This window comes from Jaculus jaculus, chromosome 6 (assembly GCF_020740685.1).
Source record: "Jaculus jaculus isolate mJacJac1 chromosome 6, mJacJac1.mat.Y.cur, whole genome shotgun sequence".
NCBI classification, from domain to species: domain Eukaryota; kingdom Metazoa; phylum Chordata; class Mammalia; order Rodentia; family Dipodidae; genus Jaculus; species Jaculus jaculus.
The window spans coordinates 71,850,561-71,867,436 of record NC_059107.1 but is presented as its reverse complement, the minus strand read 5'-3'; the positions used below and the strand labels follow the sequence as shown (position 1 = coordinate 71,867,436).

Genomic DNA, 16,876 nt, shown 5'->3' with positions numbered 1-16,876 from the left:
GGGAGGGGGAGGCGGAATTTTTTGGTATTACGGCTCAGTTAAAAGACCTGGGATGCTATTTCCGGTTAAGATGGCAGCATAGAAACCACGCCAAAGCAGCCTAGGGGAGAAAAAGCAAATAAATAAATAAAATAAAAACAGCAAATTATACTTTTACTAAAAAGTGAGGTGTGTAAGAAATTACCAACTGCGGCAGAGAACTAGGAAAGATCCAGAGTATCTAGAGCCCAGGTAGGCAGCCAAGTGTGGCTCCAGCAGCAGCAGAACTAGGTCTGCAGGGCCACAGGTGCAAGGCTCGGCTTGAGCTGCAGGAAAAGTCAGGTGTGGGATTCTCCATTTACACAGGAGCTTCTCACAAACTCAAGAAACATGAAGGGAGGACAGCAGGGAAGAATGAAGGAGCAGCTCGTGAGGAGTGCACGGACCAGCAGGAGAACTTCAGCCACCATCCACAGCCTCCCCTCACCACCGCCAGCACAAGCAACAGAAAGCACTAGTGACCTGAGGAAAGGAGCTCACCTACACAGCATCCAGCACAGGTGATCAGAGCACTAATCCAGCAACCCAGCCAGCCTACCTGAGCACACAGCATAGCAAAGAGGGACCCAAGCAGGAGTGGAGTATAACTGAGACCAAAATAATCACGAAAGGTAACTGGAATTACACCATGTCAGTACCTGGCAAATAAGCCTGGTATATAGGCTTGAACTGGAAGTACTAATTGCACCTTCCATGTCAGGATAAATTATATGTTAAATCTGATGGATGGTTGGATATGCCATTCTTAACTAAGCTATACTTGGGCTTGTTATTTGGTGCTTCCTGATTTATAGTGCCTCTTCTGTCATGTGTAAGGGAAGGGTCTCACTTGGTCACAAGCTGACTTGGAACCCTCAACAGAGCAGAAATCTAAGCCTCTTAGTTGACAGGATTAAGGGTGTGGGACAACACACATCCTAAGGGACTGTGCCTTTGTTAGAGGATCTGGTGGTCATAATGCCTACTCTTGAATAACACACTGTGCTGTTTTTCACTGAACGTGTACATTGTTTAGTTAAATTTGAGAATCTGTGAATATTTTGTTCCATTCAGCCTACTTGAATACTCTCATAGCAGGCAAACCCAACATCACTTTAATAGATACTCTGAGCCATACCTAGCACCTTAAGCTCCAACCCTGAAGATATACAACATCTGATTGATTGACACATCTAATATTGCAGTTAGTTAGAAAATCCAGGCATTAAAATAATCCAAGATGCAAAAATCTGTACACTATAACACAAAAAACACCAAAAATCAAAACAATATAAATCCACCAAAAGTATTAATGCATCAGAAATGACCTCCAGCGAGAATGAGTTAGTGGAAATGCCTGGAAGATTTCAAAAGAATGATTATAAATATGCTCAAAGAAGTCAAAGAGGAAATCAAAGGAATCAAAGAAGACACAGGAAACCAATTTAATAAAATACAGAGGTCAATACCAGACATAAATCAGGAAATAGAAATAATACAGAAAACCAGTCAGAATTACTAACAATGGAAAACACAGTCAATGAAATAAAAACTCTGTAGAAAATCTCACCAGTAGAATGGACTTGAAGACCAGGTGGCAGATCTAATACAGTCTAACAACGAGAAAGAAAAACTAATAGGGAATTTCAAGATATTCGGGACACTATGAAAGGATCAAACATAAGAATTCAGGGTATCTACATTCTTCTCTCTCTCTCCATGTACAAGAATTAAGTCCAAATGGATTAATGACCTTAACATCAGACCTGAAACTCTGAAACTGCTACAGGAAAAAGTAGAGGAAACCCTTCAACATACTGTCTTGGCAAAGACTTTCTGAATATAACCCCAATTGATCAGGCAATAAAACCACAGATTAACCAATGAGACTTCATGAAATTACAAAGATTTTGTACAGCAAGGGACAACACTGTGAATAAAGCTAACAGGTAACCTACAGAATGGGAAAAAATCTTTGCAGCTATACATCTGATAGAGGATTAATATCTAGGATATACAAAGAACTCAAAAATTAAATAAAAAGAAATCAAGCCAATTAAAAAATGGGCTATGGAACTAAATAGAGAGTTCTCAAAAGAAGAAATACAGATGACACATAGGCATCCCTGGTCATCAGGGAAATGAAGCTTAAAACTACGCTAAGGGCTGCAGAGATGGCTTAGCGGTTAAGCACTTGCCCGAGAAGCCTAAGGACCCTAGTTCGAGGCTTGGTTCCCCAGGTCCCACGTTAGCCAGATGCACAAGGGGGTGCATGCATCTGGAGTTCGTTTGCAGTGGCTGGAAGCCCTGGCACACCCATTCTCTCTCTCTCCCTCTATCTGTCTTTCTTTCTGTGTCTGTCGCTCTCATATAAATAAATTTAAAAAGTGGAATAGAATATGTAGTTCAAAATCTTTCCATAAAAAAAAACCCAAAACAGACATGGCTTATCAATTCATTCTGTGAAGCTAGAAACTGTGATAAGCTAAACTAGAACTCATTAAAAGAAAACTACAGGCCAACACTTCTCCTGAACTTTACCAATTATTGCCAAACCAAATTAAGCAATATAAAAAGTATACTAAATGCAAGGCATAGTGGTACACCCTTTTAATCCTAGCACTTGGGAGGCAGAGGTCAGATTGCTTTGAGTTTGTGGTGGTTTGAATAGAACAGATGGCCCCCAATATATTCAGTTCTTTATTGGTTGTAGTTTGCAATTGCTGGCTACCTGGCTGGAGGCAATGTCACTGGGTGAATCTTAAGGTGTGGTGGTGGGTTTCTGATTTCAATCTAAAGATATGCAAAGTGTGCCTAGCTGGAGTTCCTGAAGTGTGCTGTGGCTTTTGACCTTTAGGCTTGTGCTTCTCTCTGTCTGCTTGGGCCTGTGAAGGCAGGCCAGCTTCTTCGGCCATTATGGAAGTTCCCTTGGATCTGTAAGTTTCAATAAATCCTTTCCTCCATAACTGTGCCTGGTCTGAAAGTTCATCTCAGTGAACCTGAATCTGTCTGCTACAGAGTTCAAGGCTAGTCTGCGACTACATAGTGAACTGCATGTTAGCCTGGGCTAGAGCCAAGACTCTACTTTGAAAAACCTAAATACCAATCAAAAAAATGTTTTTTATATACACACAGACACAAATGACAAATGGGTTTATCTCAGCAAGGCACCATGAGCTTACCAAGTGAAAATCAAGGAACCTAATCATGACCTTATAGTGCCTGGCACTGCCTACACAAGCCCATCATAATAGGAGGGAAAAGATCATAACATCAAAATAAAAGAAAGACTGATTGAGAGAGGGAGGGGACATGGTGGAGAATGGAGTTTAAAAGGGAATAGTGGGGGGAGGGAGGGAATTACAATGGGATATTATTTACACAATCATTGAAGTTGTTAATAAAATAATAAATTTTTAAAAAAGAATATCAAGCAACCTATACTGCATTAAAAAATTGTAGGGGGCTGGAGAGATGGCTTAGCAGTTAAGCGCTTGCCTGTGAAGCCTAAGGACCCCACTTCAAGGCTTGACTCCCCAGGACCCACGTTAGCCAGATGCACAAGTGCACAAGGGGGCGCATGCATCTGGAGTTCGTTTGCAGTGGCTGGAGGCCCTAGCGCACCCATTCTCATTCTCTCTCTCTCCTTCTTTCCCCGTCTGTCACTCTTAAATAAATAAATAAAAATAAAAAATTGTAAATCACACCATAGATATAAAAAAGTATTTTATAAAGATCTAACGTTCCTTTTTGATAAAAGCTTATAGCAATTCCAGCAGAGGGAACTTCTTCAGCCACATAAATATAAGTTACAGAAAATCTACAGATAACAATCACATTTATCAAAAGAAAACTGAATGATTTCCCCCATAATCAGGAAACAAGGAAGGATGAATACACTTCCTACATAAAACTATAAAAGTTAGCCAATGCAGTAATGAAAGAAAGAGACATGAAAGGTATTCAGGTAAGACATAAAGAGGCATTCAAAGACAATAAGCTGATTTATGTAGAAATTTGAATATAATTCCCATCCGAAATCAGAATTACATTCAACATGATTTTAGTAAACAATGTATATAAAAATACATATTTCTACATGCTAGCACCAATCAACCAGAAAGTGAAATAAAAATGATCATTTACAAATGAATGGATAATAAAGATGTGATGATACATTTACACAATGGCGTTCTATTCAGAGTGAAGAAAAACGAAATTATGAAATCTGCAGGAAAATGGATGGATCTGCAAAGAATTATACTAAGTGAGGTAAGCCAGGCCCAGAAAGCCAAATGTCGCATGTTCTCTCTCATATGTGGATCCTAGCTACAAATGTGTAGACTGTGTGTGAGCTGGAACCAAAAATCAGTAGCAGAAGCCAGTAAGCTACAAAAAGGCAATAAGGGAAGGAGAAGAGGGAAGGACTTAAGGAGATGGTATTGTATATATGTAAGTAGAAGAACAGATTACAGGGAGTGGAATGACCCAAGGGAGGCCAGGGGAAGAGATTGTGTAAAAGAAGGTTGGGGGGAAGGTCAATCAAAATTCAAGATACTTCAGGGTGTGGTGGCACATGCCTTTAATCCCAGCACTCGGGAGGCAGAGGTAGGAGGACTGCTGTGAGTTTGAGGCCACCCTGAGACTACACAGTTAATTCTAGGTCGGCCTGGACTAGAGTGAGACCCAACCTTGAAAAATGGAAAAAGAAAAAAAAAAAAAAACAACCCGCTACTGTGTAAAAGAAATCAATTTGAAAAGACTATTCTATATGACTCCAAGTATATGACATTCTAGGAAAGTCAAAACTGGAGACAGTAAAAGATTATTTAACAATTGCCAGGGTTGTGGTAGGGGTGAATAGGAAGGGTACAGAGGGCTTCTCAAAGCAGTTACACTCTTCTGCATGATAATGAATAGTGGATTTTCATCACTACACATCTGTCTAATGTAAACTCTGGACTTTGGATGATGATGTACATTGGTGAAGGTTTATCAATTACAACAAATGTAACACTCCCGTGAGGATGTTGACAATTGTGGATAATATACCTTCCTCGCAATTTTGCTACAAGTCAAAACTCCTCTGAAAAATTAAAATTTATTTCTAAAAAGCTTAGCTTTAAAGAAAACTAATAAAAACATATGCATGGTAGGTATGATTAGACACTTCAGCAAACAAGAGTATGAAAAAGTTGCTTAATATTAATCATTAAAGCATCAGCATTTAAAATTGTAATAAGCAACATCTAATAGAAAATCTAAAACTAAAGGGACTGCATTGTTAGTGCTGGTGAAGATGTGCAGTACCACTCTGGAAAAGTTACTGGTTCCACACAGTTAATCATAACCCTAGCACATAATGCAGACACTTTACAATGGGTGAGATATAAAGTTTGTTGTCCTCATTGTTTCCCTTTTTAGTTATTTGAGGTAGGGTCTTGCTCTAAACCAAGCTGACCTGGAATTCATTATGTAGCTCAGGCTGGCCTCGAATTCACAGTGATCCTCTTACCTCTGCCTCCCAAGGGGATTAAAGGCATTCACCAGTACACCCAGCTAAAGTTGAACTTTTAAGCCACTCCCCACCTCCCCTGCTGGCTGGCATAGGCTGGAGAGATAGCTTAGCAGTTCAGGCACCCCAGGTTCAATTTCAGTATCCATGTAAGCCAGACGCACAAGGTGGCACATGTATCTGGAGTTCGTTTGCAGTGGCTGGAGGCCCTGGAGTGTCCATTTTCTATTTGCCTCTCTCTTGACCAAAACAAGCAAATAAAAGTAGAATAAATAAATTATTTCATTAATCTTATGTAAGCTATCTTCATAGAATCTTGGTCACTTTCAAGATCTTAAATCCTCTTTGCTTCTTCCCTAGATAAGAGTAAGTTCAATGCTCTCTTTCAAGTGTAAACTCCTCTGGTGATTAGCCTTTGTTTGTTTTTGAGGTAGGGTCTTACTCTAGCAGAGGCTGATCTGGAATTCACTAGGTAGTCTCAGGGTGGCCTTGAACTCACAGTGATACTCCTACCTCTGCCTCCCAAGAGCTGAGACTGCCCCACCATGACCTTGATTAGCCTTTATAAACAAGCCTTAATTAGTTATATTGTGCTTGAACTTTTCACCTATATCTTTGACAGTAAATTTTTCCTAATAAAAGATGAGCTCCCCTTGTAGCTGTGTGTTTCTCAAGTTTGAGATCATGTTGTGTCACAGTCCCACAAATGATTCCCTCTTCTTCTACATACTGTAGATATTTATCCAAAAGAAAGTGAAGCAAATGTCTATAGTTTTATTCAAATGTTCACAGCAACTGCCTTGTAGTCATAACCTGGCACTAATCAGAAAGTCTATCAGCTAGAGGAAAAATAAAACAACTGTGGTAGGTCTTAGTCAATGAAGCATTACTCAGCAATAAAAATCTCTATCTACAGCTCAAGAACACAATAATAATGCTACACAACAGAGAACAGACTTTCCCTGAAGTAATATTGTATGTTATCTACACACCATAATATCTAATTATAGTAAATATAAAATGCAATCTAGCTGGGCATGATGGTGCAAGCCTTTAATTCCAGCACTTGGAAAGCTGAGATTGGAAGGGCTGCTGTGAGTTTGAGGCCAGCCTGAGACTAATCCCATGTCAGCCTGGGCTAGAGTAAGACCCTACCTCAAAATAAAAGGAAAAAAAAAAAAAAGAACATAAATAAACAAATAGCACTAAAGTATCTGTCATATTTGAATTCACTATGTAGTCCCAGGCTGGCCTCTAACTCATGGCAATCCTCCTACCTCTGCTTCCCAAGTGCTGGGATTAAAGGCATGTGCTACCATACCTGCCCTATTTATGTTCTTTAAAAAAATTTTTTTATTTGTTTGTGACTGACAGAAAGGGAGAGGGAAAATGAGAATGGGTGCGCCAGGGCATCCAGCCACTGCAACCAAACTCCAGATGTGTATATGCCACCTTGTGCATCTGACTTACATGGTTGCTGGGGAATCGAACCTGGGTCCTTAGGCTTCACAGGCAAGTGCCTGAACTGCTAAGCCATATATCCAGCCCTTGTTTACGATCTTTTTCAAGGCAAGGTTTTACTGGAGCCCAGGCTGAGCTGCAACTCACTCTGTAGCTCCAGGCTGGCCTCAAACTCACAGTGATCCTCCTACCTCAGCCCAGCCCTTTGGAGCTTATAAAAATTGACAGCTTCATTGGTGTTGGTTGTAAAATAAAACATCTGAAACAGACATGATGTAACATGCACTATATAGATCATTATATTTGTCCAGTTCAATCCATAACAATTATAATATACATATAATCATGGAAAATGCTAATAAAAATTAAAAAAATAATATGCATACAAAAATAAATACTTATCAGTTATCTACTGAATATCTCACTTCTAAGTTATCTTGGGATATTAAAAAGATTTAGACAAGTGAAAACTATGCACATGGGGCTTATTTATGTTGTCCTCTTTACAACTACAGTACAGATAGCACAATATTGTGATCACTTAGTAACATATGCTTACTTGTTCTTTTTATCCAAGTATCAGGTGAGAAAACACTACTAAACACAAGTGCTATGGTAAAAATGGATACACTTAATTATTAAACTGAAGTGGATATAAAGTAACATTACTACAGGTGTCAAAGCATAAAGTCCTGAAGAATGGTATAGGCAGAGCAGGGAATGGGTCATAAAGCCATTCCCAGATAAACGGGCTCCTTTAGGTAACTACACAGTGCAATTATTATCCTCTCAGTCTGGGACTGAAGAAATGGCTTAGCACTTAAGGCACTTGCTTGCAAAGCCAAAGAAAACAGGTTTGATTCCCCAGGACCCATGTAAGCTAAATGCACAAGGGGATGCATGCATCTGGAGTCTGACTGCAATGGGTGGAGACCCTGACACACCCATTCTCTCTTTGCTCTCTACCTGCCTAGTTTTTTTCTCTCTCAAATAAATAAATACATGAATGGCCCAAAGCCAGTAACAATCAACTGTTAAATTATCCGCAGAAGAACAGAGATGAGCAAGGCTTATCTGATAGCCTTCTCTCCAGCCCAGCACCTGTCTGCTAAATGGCAAAATTGGAAAGCAAAGTACTGCTTTGGGAAATAATGGCACAATGTTCAGAATCCAAAGAAGTAATTATTCTGGCCAATTCTTTTCCCTTGTGTATAGCCAGAAAAATGAGAAATTTTATGTGACTACACTGTTCAATTAAGCTCTAAGGCAAGATATCCATCTTTTTATAGTACTGTTAAGTCACAAATACATATAAAAAAACATGCAAAGTTGGTGTCATCAATGCCTAGTGGAAGGGATAATGTGGAAACAAAAAAAGCCTGTTAATGAGAGAAATGAAGCTTTGATGTTGTTACAGCAATGTCAAACCATTCAAAAATAGACAATGTGTGTGAATATGTTTTTTATGAAAGACAGCCAACGGAGTTGTCATTTATATAGGAGTCCCAAAACGAGGGAAGACTAGGATAATCACTTGCTTGTTATTTATAGCCCTAGTACAAAAACTGAACTTTTATACCTAAAACCAGCCTGATTCAAAAGGAAATTCGATGGCTCATACATTGAAAAGAGGAAGAATCTGCAGAAGTCTTTGGACAGGAAGCATCACAAGAACTAGCGAAGGGAGAGACAGAGGAGTTTTTAATCCCATTGTGTTAACTAACTCATGGAGCCATCTAAACAGTGTTAAATTTACTGAATGTATACTTTAAATACGTGCATTTTATGTCCATTACAACAACATAAAGCTGATTTCCTTCTAAGAAAATAAAACAAAAATTCTGCAAAGTTAGGATATAACCTATAATTGTGACATTAATTGAGATTCATTTGTTGCCAAATTTCAAAAAAACTTCATTCACAATTTCCTTCTAAAGAAAAATGCAATTAATACTTCAAAAAAAGTTTAAGCAAGAAGTTTGAAAGAAACCAATTTAGTGGCAAAAATGCTAATTAAAATGCATTTTACTTTAGCCATATACATCAGTATTTTTTTGGTTTCCATGAATTTACCAGGTATTTAACAAAAGTTGATTAAAAAAAATTTTTTTTTTATTTATATTTGAGAGCGAGAGAGAGAGAGAGAGAGAGAGAGAGAGAGAGAGAATGGGCGCGCCAGGGCCTCCAGCCACTGCAAACGAACTCCAGACGCGTGAGCCCCCCTTGTCCATCTGGCTAACGCGGGTCCTGGGGAACTGAGCCTCGAACTGGAGTCCTTAGGCTTCACAGGCAAGTGCTTAAGCGCTAAGCCATCTCTCCAGCCCCAAAAGTTGATTTTAATTTAAAATCTTCACTAAAAAGATTTCTCTGTTCCTCTAACTATTCATAATCTATATGAGGTTTCATTACAGATTTGTTTAGCACTCCCTTTATGGATACTGGTCAGAAAGGAAAGGAAAAAACTATGGTATGAAGATAAATTTTACTTAACATTGTCATTTACTTACATCTTAGCACTTCAACAATCAAATCCACATCAGTACTGAGTTTCTTGATATGGTCAAGGTTAGCTACTGTTGTGATTGGCACATACTGATCACTATCCATCTGTGATATAAGATACATGTCACTTGCAAGATTCTCCCTGTTGAAAGAAAATAACTGCTTTTAATTGATATTTCTTTAAAAGGAAATTTCATCTCTAGTAGCAATAATTTTACAAGAGGTATGAGTTATGACAGTTTTTGAGTTTATAAACTTCACCTGTTACTTGTCCATTTGTTATAATCAAAATTAATGAGCAGATAATTTTAAGATATAAATACAGCTGATCATTGTTTTAAGTAGTATTTGAATAACTTATTTTATATAGAGAGAGCTGGGCGTGGTGGTGCACACCTTTAATCCTAGCACTTGGGAGGCAGAGGTAGGAGGAGCGCCACAAGTTCAAGCCACCCTGAGAATACAGAGTGAATTCCAGGTCAGCCTGGGCTAGAGTGAGTTAAGAAAATTATGGAGGTCAGAAAAAGGTGCATGCTACCTAGTCTGAAACACTTGCAGAGAAGCTGAAAATCCAGCCCTGGCTTTCTTGCAGCCACAGTTAAAAAAGAGGAAACAAAGCTAGATGTCCCGATGTAGTGGTGCACACCTTTAATCCCAGCACTTGGGAGGCAAAGGTAGGAGACAAGGCTATCCTAAGACTACCCTGTGAATTCCAGGTCAGACTGGGCTACAAGACCCTACCTTGGAGGGGGGAAAAAAAAAAAAGGAGGAAATAGGGTAAGTTCCTATAGGGGTAGAGAAAGTCTCTCAGGCCAAAATGAAATTCCCTGGCATTTTGGACTGAGATAAATGTTTCCTGTGAATTTTCCAGCTAAAGACCATCAGCAAGATCACTGGATCTCTTCTTACAAGGTTTCTTCAGTAAAGACTGATGGCAATCAAAGTGTTCAATCAAGTGACTAATGTGTGAAAGGGAAATGCTGTTCTGCTCCCCATGTCAGCTAGTCATCACTTAGAGGCTGTCAGGCTGGACAAGGGTTTGTGAATGGCAGGGAGTTGGAGTTTTTAATTCTGGCCACAACACCTTTTAACTTTTTGCCAAATTCTTGAAGATAAAAGGAAAACCCGGTTACTGTACATCAACCTCAAGCAGCCCAACTTATCTTTATTTTGTATTTTAGAGAAAAAAAGAACTGGCATGCCAGGGCCTTGACTACTGCAATTGAACTCCAGACATTTGCACCACCTAGTAGGCATGTGTGACCTTGCACTTGCCTCACCTTTGTGCATCTGGCCAACGTGGGATCTGGAGAGCAGAACATGGGTCCTTAAGCTTCACAGGTAAGCACATACACACACACACACATATACATACACACATACATACATACACACACACTAGGTTATGAAAATTATGAAAATCACATTTCTTCTATCTAATAAGCAATGCAGAAGGCCAAAGATATGAGGTACTAGGGGGAAAAAAAATCACTACCAGCCTTACCTAGACAAGCAGAATTCCAATGTTTTCTTAAGCACTTCTCGGGGATCTTCATGGTTTTCTGGCTGAGATTCATTTTCTCCTGTGTAAAAGCAATAAAGAACTCAGGAAAAATTAAAATTTCCTACGTAGATAATTCAGAATACCAATTCTAGTGTTTCCAATATATATACACGTTTATATCACAACACAACTACATACACGCACAGAAAATATACTAATCTACCTACCAGAAAAGTCCCCCTAAAACAAAAACAGTTTAGAAAACAATCTGATTAAATTTTATTAAAAGTTCAGCAGTAATTTTTTAATCACATCAGCTATAGGTTTAGTTAATGTCTTGCCTTGTTTCAAAAAGTATTTTCAGGAAGCATATAAGAATATAGATACTTAGTGATAATAACATATGAAGCAAAGAATAAAAATAAGGAAAAGGAACTGGGTGTGGTGGCACACACCTTTAATCCCAGCACTCTGGAGGCAGAGGTAGGAGATCACTGTGAGTTCAAGGCCACCCCTGAGACTACATAGAAAATTCCAGGTCAGCCTGAGCTAAAGTGAGCCACTACCTCAAAAAACCAAGAAAAAAAAATAAGGAAAATGATAAATAGAAGCAACAATAACAAACACCACCCAAGGACTGGAAAAATGGCTTAGTGGTTAAGGTGATTGCCTGTGAAGCCTAAGGATCCATGTTCAACTCTCCAGGTACCATATAAGCCAGATGTACAAAATGATGCAAGGTCACACATGCACACAAGGTGGTGCATATGTCTCGAGTTTGACTGTAGTGGCTGGAGGCCCTAGTGCACCAATGATATCTCTCCACTGCCCCCTCTTTCTTCTTGTATTAAAAAAAAAGGCTGGGGATTATCAGCACATAGACCATAAAGGTTGTATTGTTTCTATATGAGACCTTTATGCCTTCAAGTTTCCAGCTAGTGAGAGAGACAAATTAGAAACTGTCCTTTATCAGAGGACACTAAAGCTATCAAGTCCTCAAAGGTCACAAAAGCACATTCTAAATCCTAGAGGAAACTGCTCATGAATAGATGTTAGGTGGCCTGGCAAGTCATTTATAGGTATGTGGCCATGGATGGGTGGCCTCTAGTGGAGGGAACTCAAATTCAGGCTATGAACCCCTGCTATACTTAGTACCTAGAATACAGTATGAATAGGTATTTTAGTAACACTGAGATGAAAGGCATTAGTGCTGTCCTTATCTAAGTTAGCAAGGCTAATGCAAGAGATACTTCTATTTTAAAAGTCAATGTTACGGCTGGTGAGGTGGCTTAGCAGCCAAGGTGTTTGCTGATAACACCAAAGGACCCAGATTCGATTCTCCAGGACCCAGGTAAGCAAGGTGCACAAGCTACACGTGCACCTGGAGTTAGTTTGCAGCAACTGGAGGCCCTAGCATGCCCATTCTCTCTCAAATAAATAAATATTCTTTTAAGTCATGGAAAAGCAGCTAGAGAGATAGCTTAGTTGTAAAGGTTTTTTCCTGAAAAGGCAAAGGACCCGGATTCAATTCCCCAGGACCCACATAAGCCAGATGCACGAGCTGGCACATGCATCTGGAGTTCGTTTGCAGTGGCTAGTGGCCATGGTGTATCCATTCTCATTCTCTATGTGCCTCTTTCTCTATCTCTCTCTCAAATAAAGAAATAAAATATTTTTTAAAAAATCATGAAAAAGGAAAGGCAGGGCTAAACAGATGGCTTAGTGGTTAAGGTGCTTGCCTGCGAAGCCTAAGGCCCTATGTTGACTCTCCAGGTCCCACATAAGCCAAGGTGATGCAAGCGTGTAAGGTCGCACATGCACACAATGTGGTACATTTATCTGGAGTTCAAATTGCAGTGGCTGAAGGTCCTGTCATTCCAATTCTCTCTCTCTCTCTCTCATAAAAACAAAGAAAAGAAAAAAACAAGTAAAGACACAATGGGAAGGGGCATCTTAAGCAGTAACAGACAGTTCATGACAGTGTTATATAATGAGCTTCAACAAAATCCGTCCTCACTAGCACAAAGAAAACAAAACCAGTAGAATCACAAAGCAAAACAGACAAAACCGTAAGATTTAGGAGTGAAAACATGACCTGTAAATCCCTTGCCCAGAAAAGTTTCCTGGTCATTCTCTTTCAATTCAATTCACTAGTTCTATTTGCTACTTATGTCCTGCTGCCAGGAAATGTTTGTTGCAGGAACTCTAAATTCAGCCTATATGGAGGTAAACATCCCTGATCTCCTGAGGTCAACATTACAGTGAAAGGCAGAAAACACACAGCAAGCTATGTGACTGAAAGCACAACATAAAAAAGGTCTTACAATATAGCAGAAAGCAACCCAGACAAGGAGCCAGAGTGGCATGTTTCTGTTCTGGGTGGAAGGCACCCAAAAATCAGTAGCCTTCCTATATACTAACAATAAATATGCTGAGGATGAAATCAGTGAATCACTCCCATTCACAATTGCCTCAAAAATAAATAAATAAATAAATAAATAAATAAATAAATAAATAAATAAAGTACTTTGGAATAAACCTAACCAAGGAAGTGAAGGATCTCTAAAATGAAAACTTTATAACACTCAAGACAGAAATTGCCAAAGACACTAGGAAATGGAAAGGTATCCTGTGTTCTTGGATCAGAAGAATCAATATTGTGAAATGTCAATCTTATCAAAGCAATCTACATCAAAATTCCCATGGAATACTTTATGGAAATAGAAAAAACAATCCTAAAATTCATTTGGAAGCACAAAAAACCTTGAATAGCCAATACAATTTTCAATAACAAAAATAAAGTTGGTGGTATCACTATACCTGATTTTAACCTATGTTACAGAGCCACAGCAACAAAAACAGCATGGTACTGGCACAGAAACAGACATGTAGATCAATGGAACAGAATACAGGACCCAAATGTAAGCCCAGGTAGCTAGTACCACCTGATCTATAAAAATGCCAGAAATACTCATTGGAGAAAAGACAGCCTCTTCAGCAAATGGTGCTGGAAAAATTGGGTATGTATTTGTAGAAGGATGAAAATTGATCCTTATCTCTGTCCATGGACAAGAATTAAGTTCACATGAACCAAAGACCTTTATATCAGGCCTGAAACTGCTAGAGGAAAAAGTAGGGGAAGCTTTTCAACATATTGGCATAGGCAATAACTTTCTGAATATAACCCCAGTTGCTTAGGAAATAAAACCACTAATCAACAAGTGGGACACCTCATGAAATTACAAAGCTTTTGTATGCAAAGGACACTGAATAGAGCAAAAAGGGAACCTACAGAACAAGAGAAAATCTCTGGCAGCTACACATCTGATAGAAGATTAATACCCAGGATATACAAAGAACTCAAAAAAGTAAATACAAAACCAAACAACCCAATTACAAAATGGGCTTCTAGAGCTGGGTGTGGTGGTGCGCGCCTTAAAGCCCAACACTTAGGAGGCAGAGGTAGAAGAACTGCTGTGAATTTGAGGGCAGCCTGAGATTACATAGTGAATCCAGGCTAGCTTGGGTTAGAGCAAAAACCCTACCTCAAAAAAACAAACAAAAAAGAATTTTTTTAAAAAAGGGGCTATGGAACTAAATAGAGAGTTCTCAAAAGAAGAAACACAGATGGCACATACACATCTAAAAAAATGTTCTACATCCTTAGCCATCAAGATAATACAAATTAAAACTACTTTGAGATTCCATCTTACTCCTGTCAGAATGGAAAACATCAAGAAAACAAATGACTGCCGGACGTGGTGGCAAACACCTTTAATCACAGCACTCAGGAGGCAGAAGTAAAAGGATTACTGTGAGTTTGAGGCCACCCTAAGACTACATAGTGAATTCCAGGTTAGCCTTGGCTAGAGTGAGACCCTACCTTGAAAAACCAAATAAAGAAAAAAAAGAAAAAGAAAGAAAACAAATGCCAATAAATGTTAGTGAAGATATGGAAGAACAGGAACTCTTTTACACGGTTGGGAATGTACACTGGTACAGCCATTATGGATATCAGTGTTCAGGTTCTTGAAACAGCTAAAAATAGATTTGCCATACGACTCAGCTATATCACTCCTAGGCATACATCACAAGGACACTTTACACTACCTTAGAGACATTTGCACAACCATGTTTACTGCCGCTCTATACACAGTAGCAAGGAAACGGAAGCAGCCTAGATGTCCCTCAGTAGATGAATGGATAATGAAGATGTGGTACATTTACACAATGGAGTTCTATTCAGCAGTAAAGAAAAATAAAATTATGAAATTTGCAGAGAAATGGATGGGTCTCAGAAAGCCAAACACTGCATATTCTCTTTCATATGTGGATTCTAGCCACAACTGTTTAGACTTATGGGTGGGTTGGAAGAAAAAATCGGTAGCAGAGGCCAGTAAGCTAGAAAAGGCCTGCAAGGGAGGGAGAAAGGTATGGTATTATATATATTTAAGTACAAGAACAGATTACTGGGGATGGAAAGGACTAACTGAGGCTAGGGGAAGAGACTGAGTAAAAGAAAGGTGGGAGAAGATTAAAGAAAATTCAAGATATTTTGAATAAGCCATTTGAAAATTCACCTTTTTGGATAATGGCACACCCAGAAGCCATAAACTTTTATTAGAAAAATTTCAGTCCCAGGGATGGGATACCATCCAGTGAGTTTTTGGCCAGGGAGGTCCCTGATGCCCCCAAAACATTATGGGCTACTGCCAAGGCTCTTGATTTCTCACCAGAAATAGATGGTAAGACCCTATTACTGAAGGCTGCACCTGCCTGGGCTGGAAGGTCACTGAGAAACCAAACCAGGGCTGAGCTGAAAACCTCTCTTGTGTAGACTAGCTGACAGAAAGTTGGAAAAAGCTGCACTGCACACAGCCCTACAGGAGACAGAAGCCATCAGTGGTGAAAACAGTGGGCACTAGAAGCCTGAAGTTTGGCCATCCAGGCCAAAAGACCAAATGGGTGCAATAGTGACATGTCTGTAATTTGAGCAAAAATAAAGTACTATTAGATTATAACCCAAGGTAAATTAAGTCTAAGTACATGCTGGTATAAATTAGTATTTGATCAATAAATGAAGACGACAAATCTTTCCATGAACAAGAATTTCAAGAAACACATACAGATCGTCTGACCTCATGGAAGAAGACCAGCAACCCTCATTATTTAAGTGAAGCCTGTGTACAGCGGCTTCTTTCCCAAGAGGACAAAGTGGAAAGGGAAAAAACAAAGAACCCTTGTATGAGAAAAGTTCTTCAAGATGTGACCAAGGTGGTCTGATGAAAAGTTTCTTTGAATTTTTCCAAGTATCTTCCTACCTGATAATATAATCATTGTGATAAGAAATACATCTGAAAAATTCCAACACAGGACTGACAAAAATATTTGGCCAGTTTTCCTCTAAACTGTTAAGATTATAAAAAGCAATGGAAGTTTACAAACACAGGAGTCAAAATATGCCTAAGGCACCCTCAGGAATCACTATGATATAGTACTTAGTATTCAAAGGAAAATCGTATGACAGGAAAAAAAGACATTAGGTAAAATATGCCACTACAGAAAGAGATGAACAGAAACACTGGATGTAAGGCAATTTCTTCTGGGACAAATGTAAAGATGGAGATTTCAAAATTGGCCCTTTCCTCCTGCCATAGCATAGATTTTTCTCCACTATTCACTGTAAGGACATGGCAGAACTTCTGAAAGTAAAATTCACAAAACTATGGCTAGACACTTGCGTAGTTTTAAACTATGAACCTGAAGAGATTCATCAACTACAGTTATCTGGCCTCCTAGAGCTTTCTGCTTGTTATGTTTCCATTTCTTTACCTATACTATAATTTTGTGTTCAGGTTACCCTGTGATCTTCTATT

The 16,876-nt window shown here is 39.0% G+C and overlaps 1 protein-coding gene across 2 annotated transcripts in view; it reads right to left on the bottom strand.

Moving 5' to 3' along the window:
- Window positions 1-16,876, bottom strand: part of Larp4b (La ribonucleoprotein 4B) — a 94,171-nt gene that overhangs the window by 34,230 nt on the left and 43,065 nt on the right. For both annotated transcript variants that reach the window (XM_004662200.2, XM_045152341.1), the window contains exons 5-6: window positions 11,001-11,079; window positions 9,502-9,638 (exon numbers count right to left, since the gene is read on the bottom strand). In XM_004662200.2, the coding sequence (XP_004662257.1) occupies window positions 9,502-9,638; window positions 11,001-11,079 (216 nt within the window). The remainder of the gene's footprint in view (window positions 1-9,501; window positions 9,639-11,000; window positions 11,080-16,876) is intronic.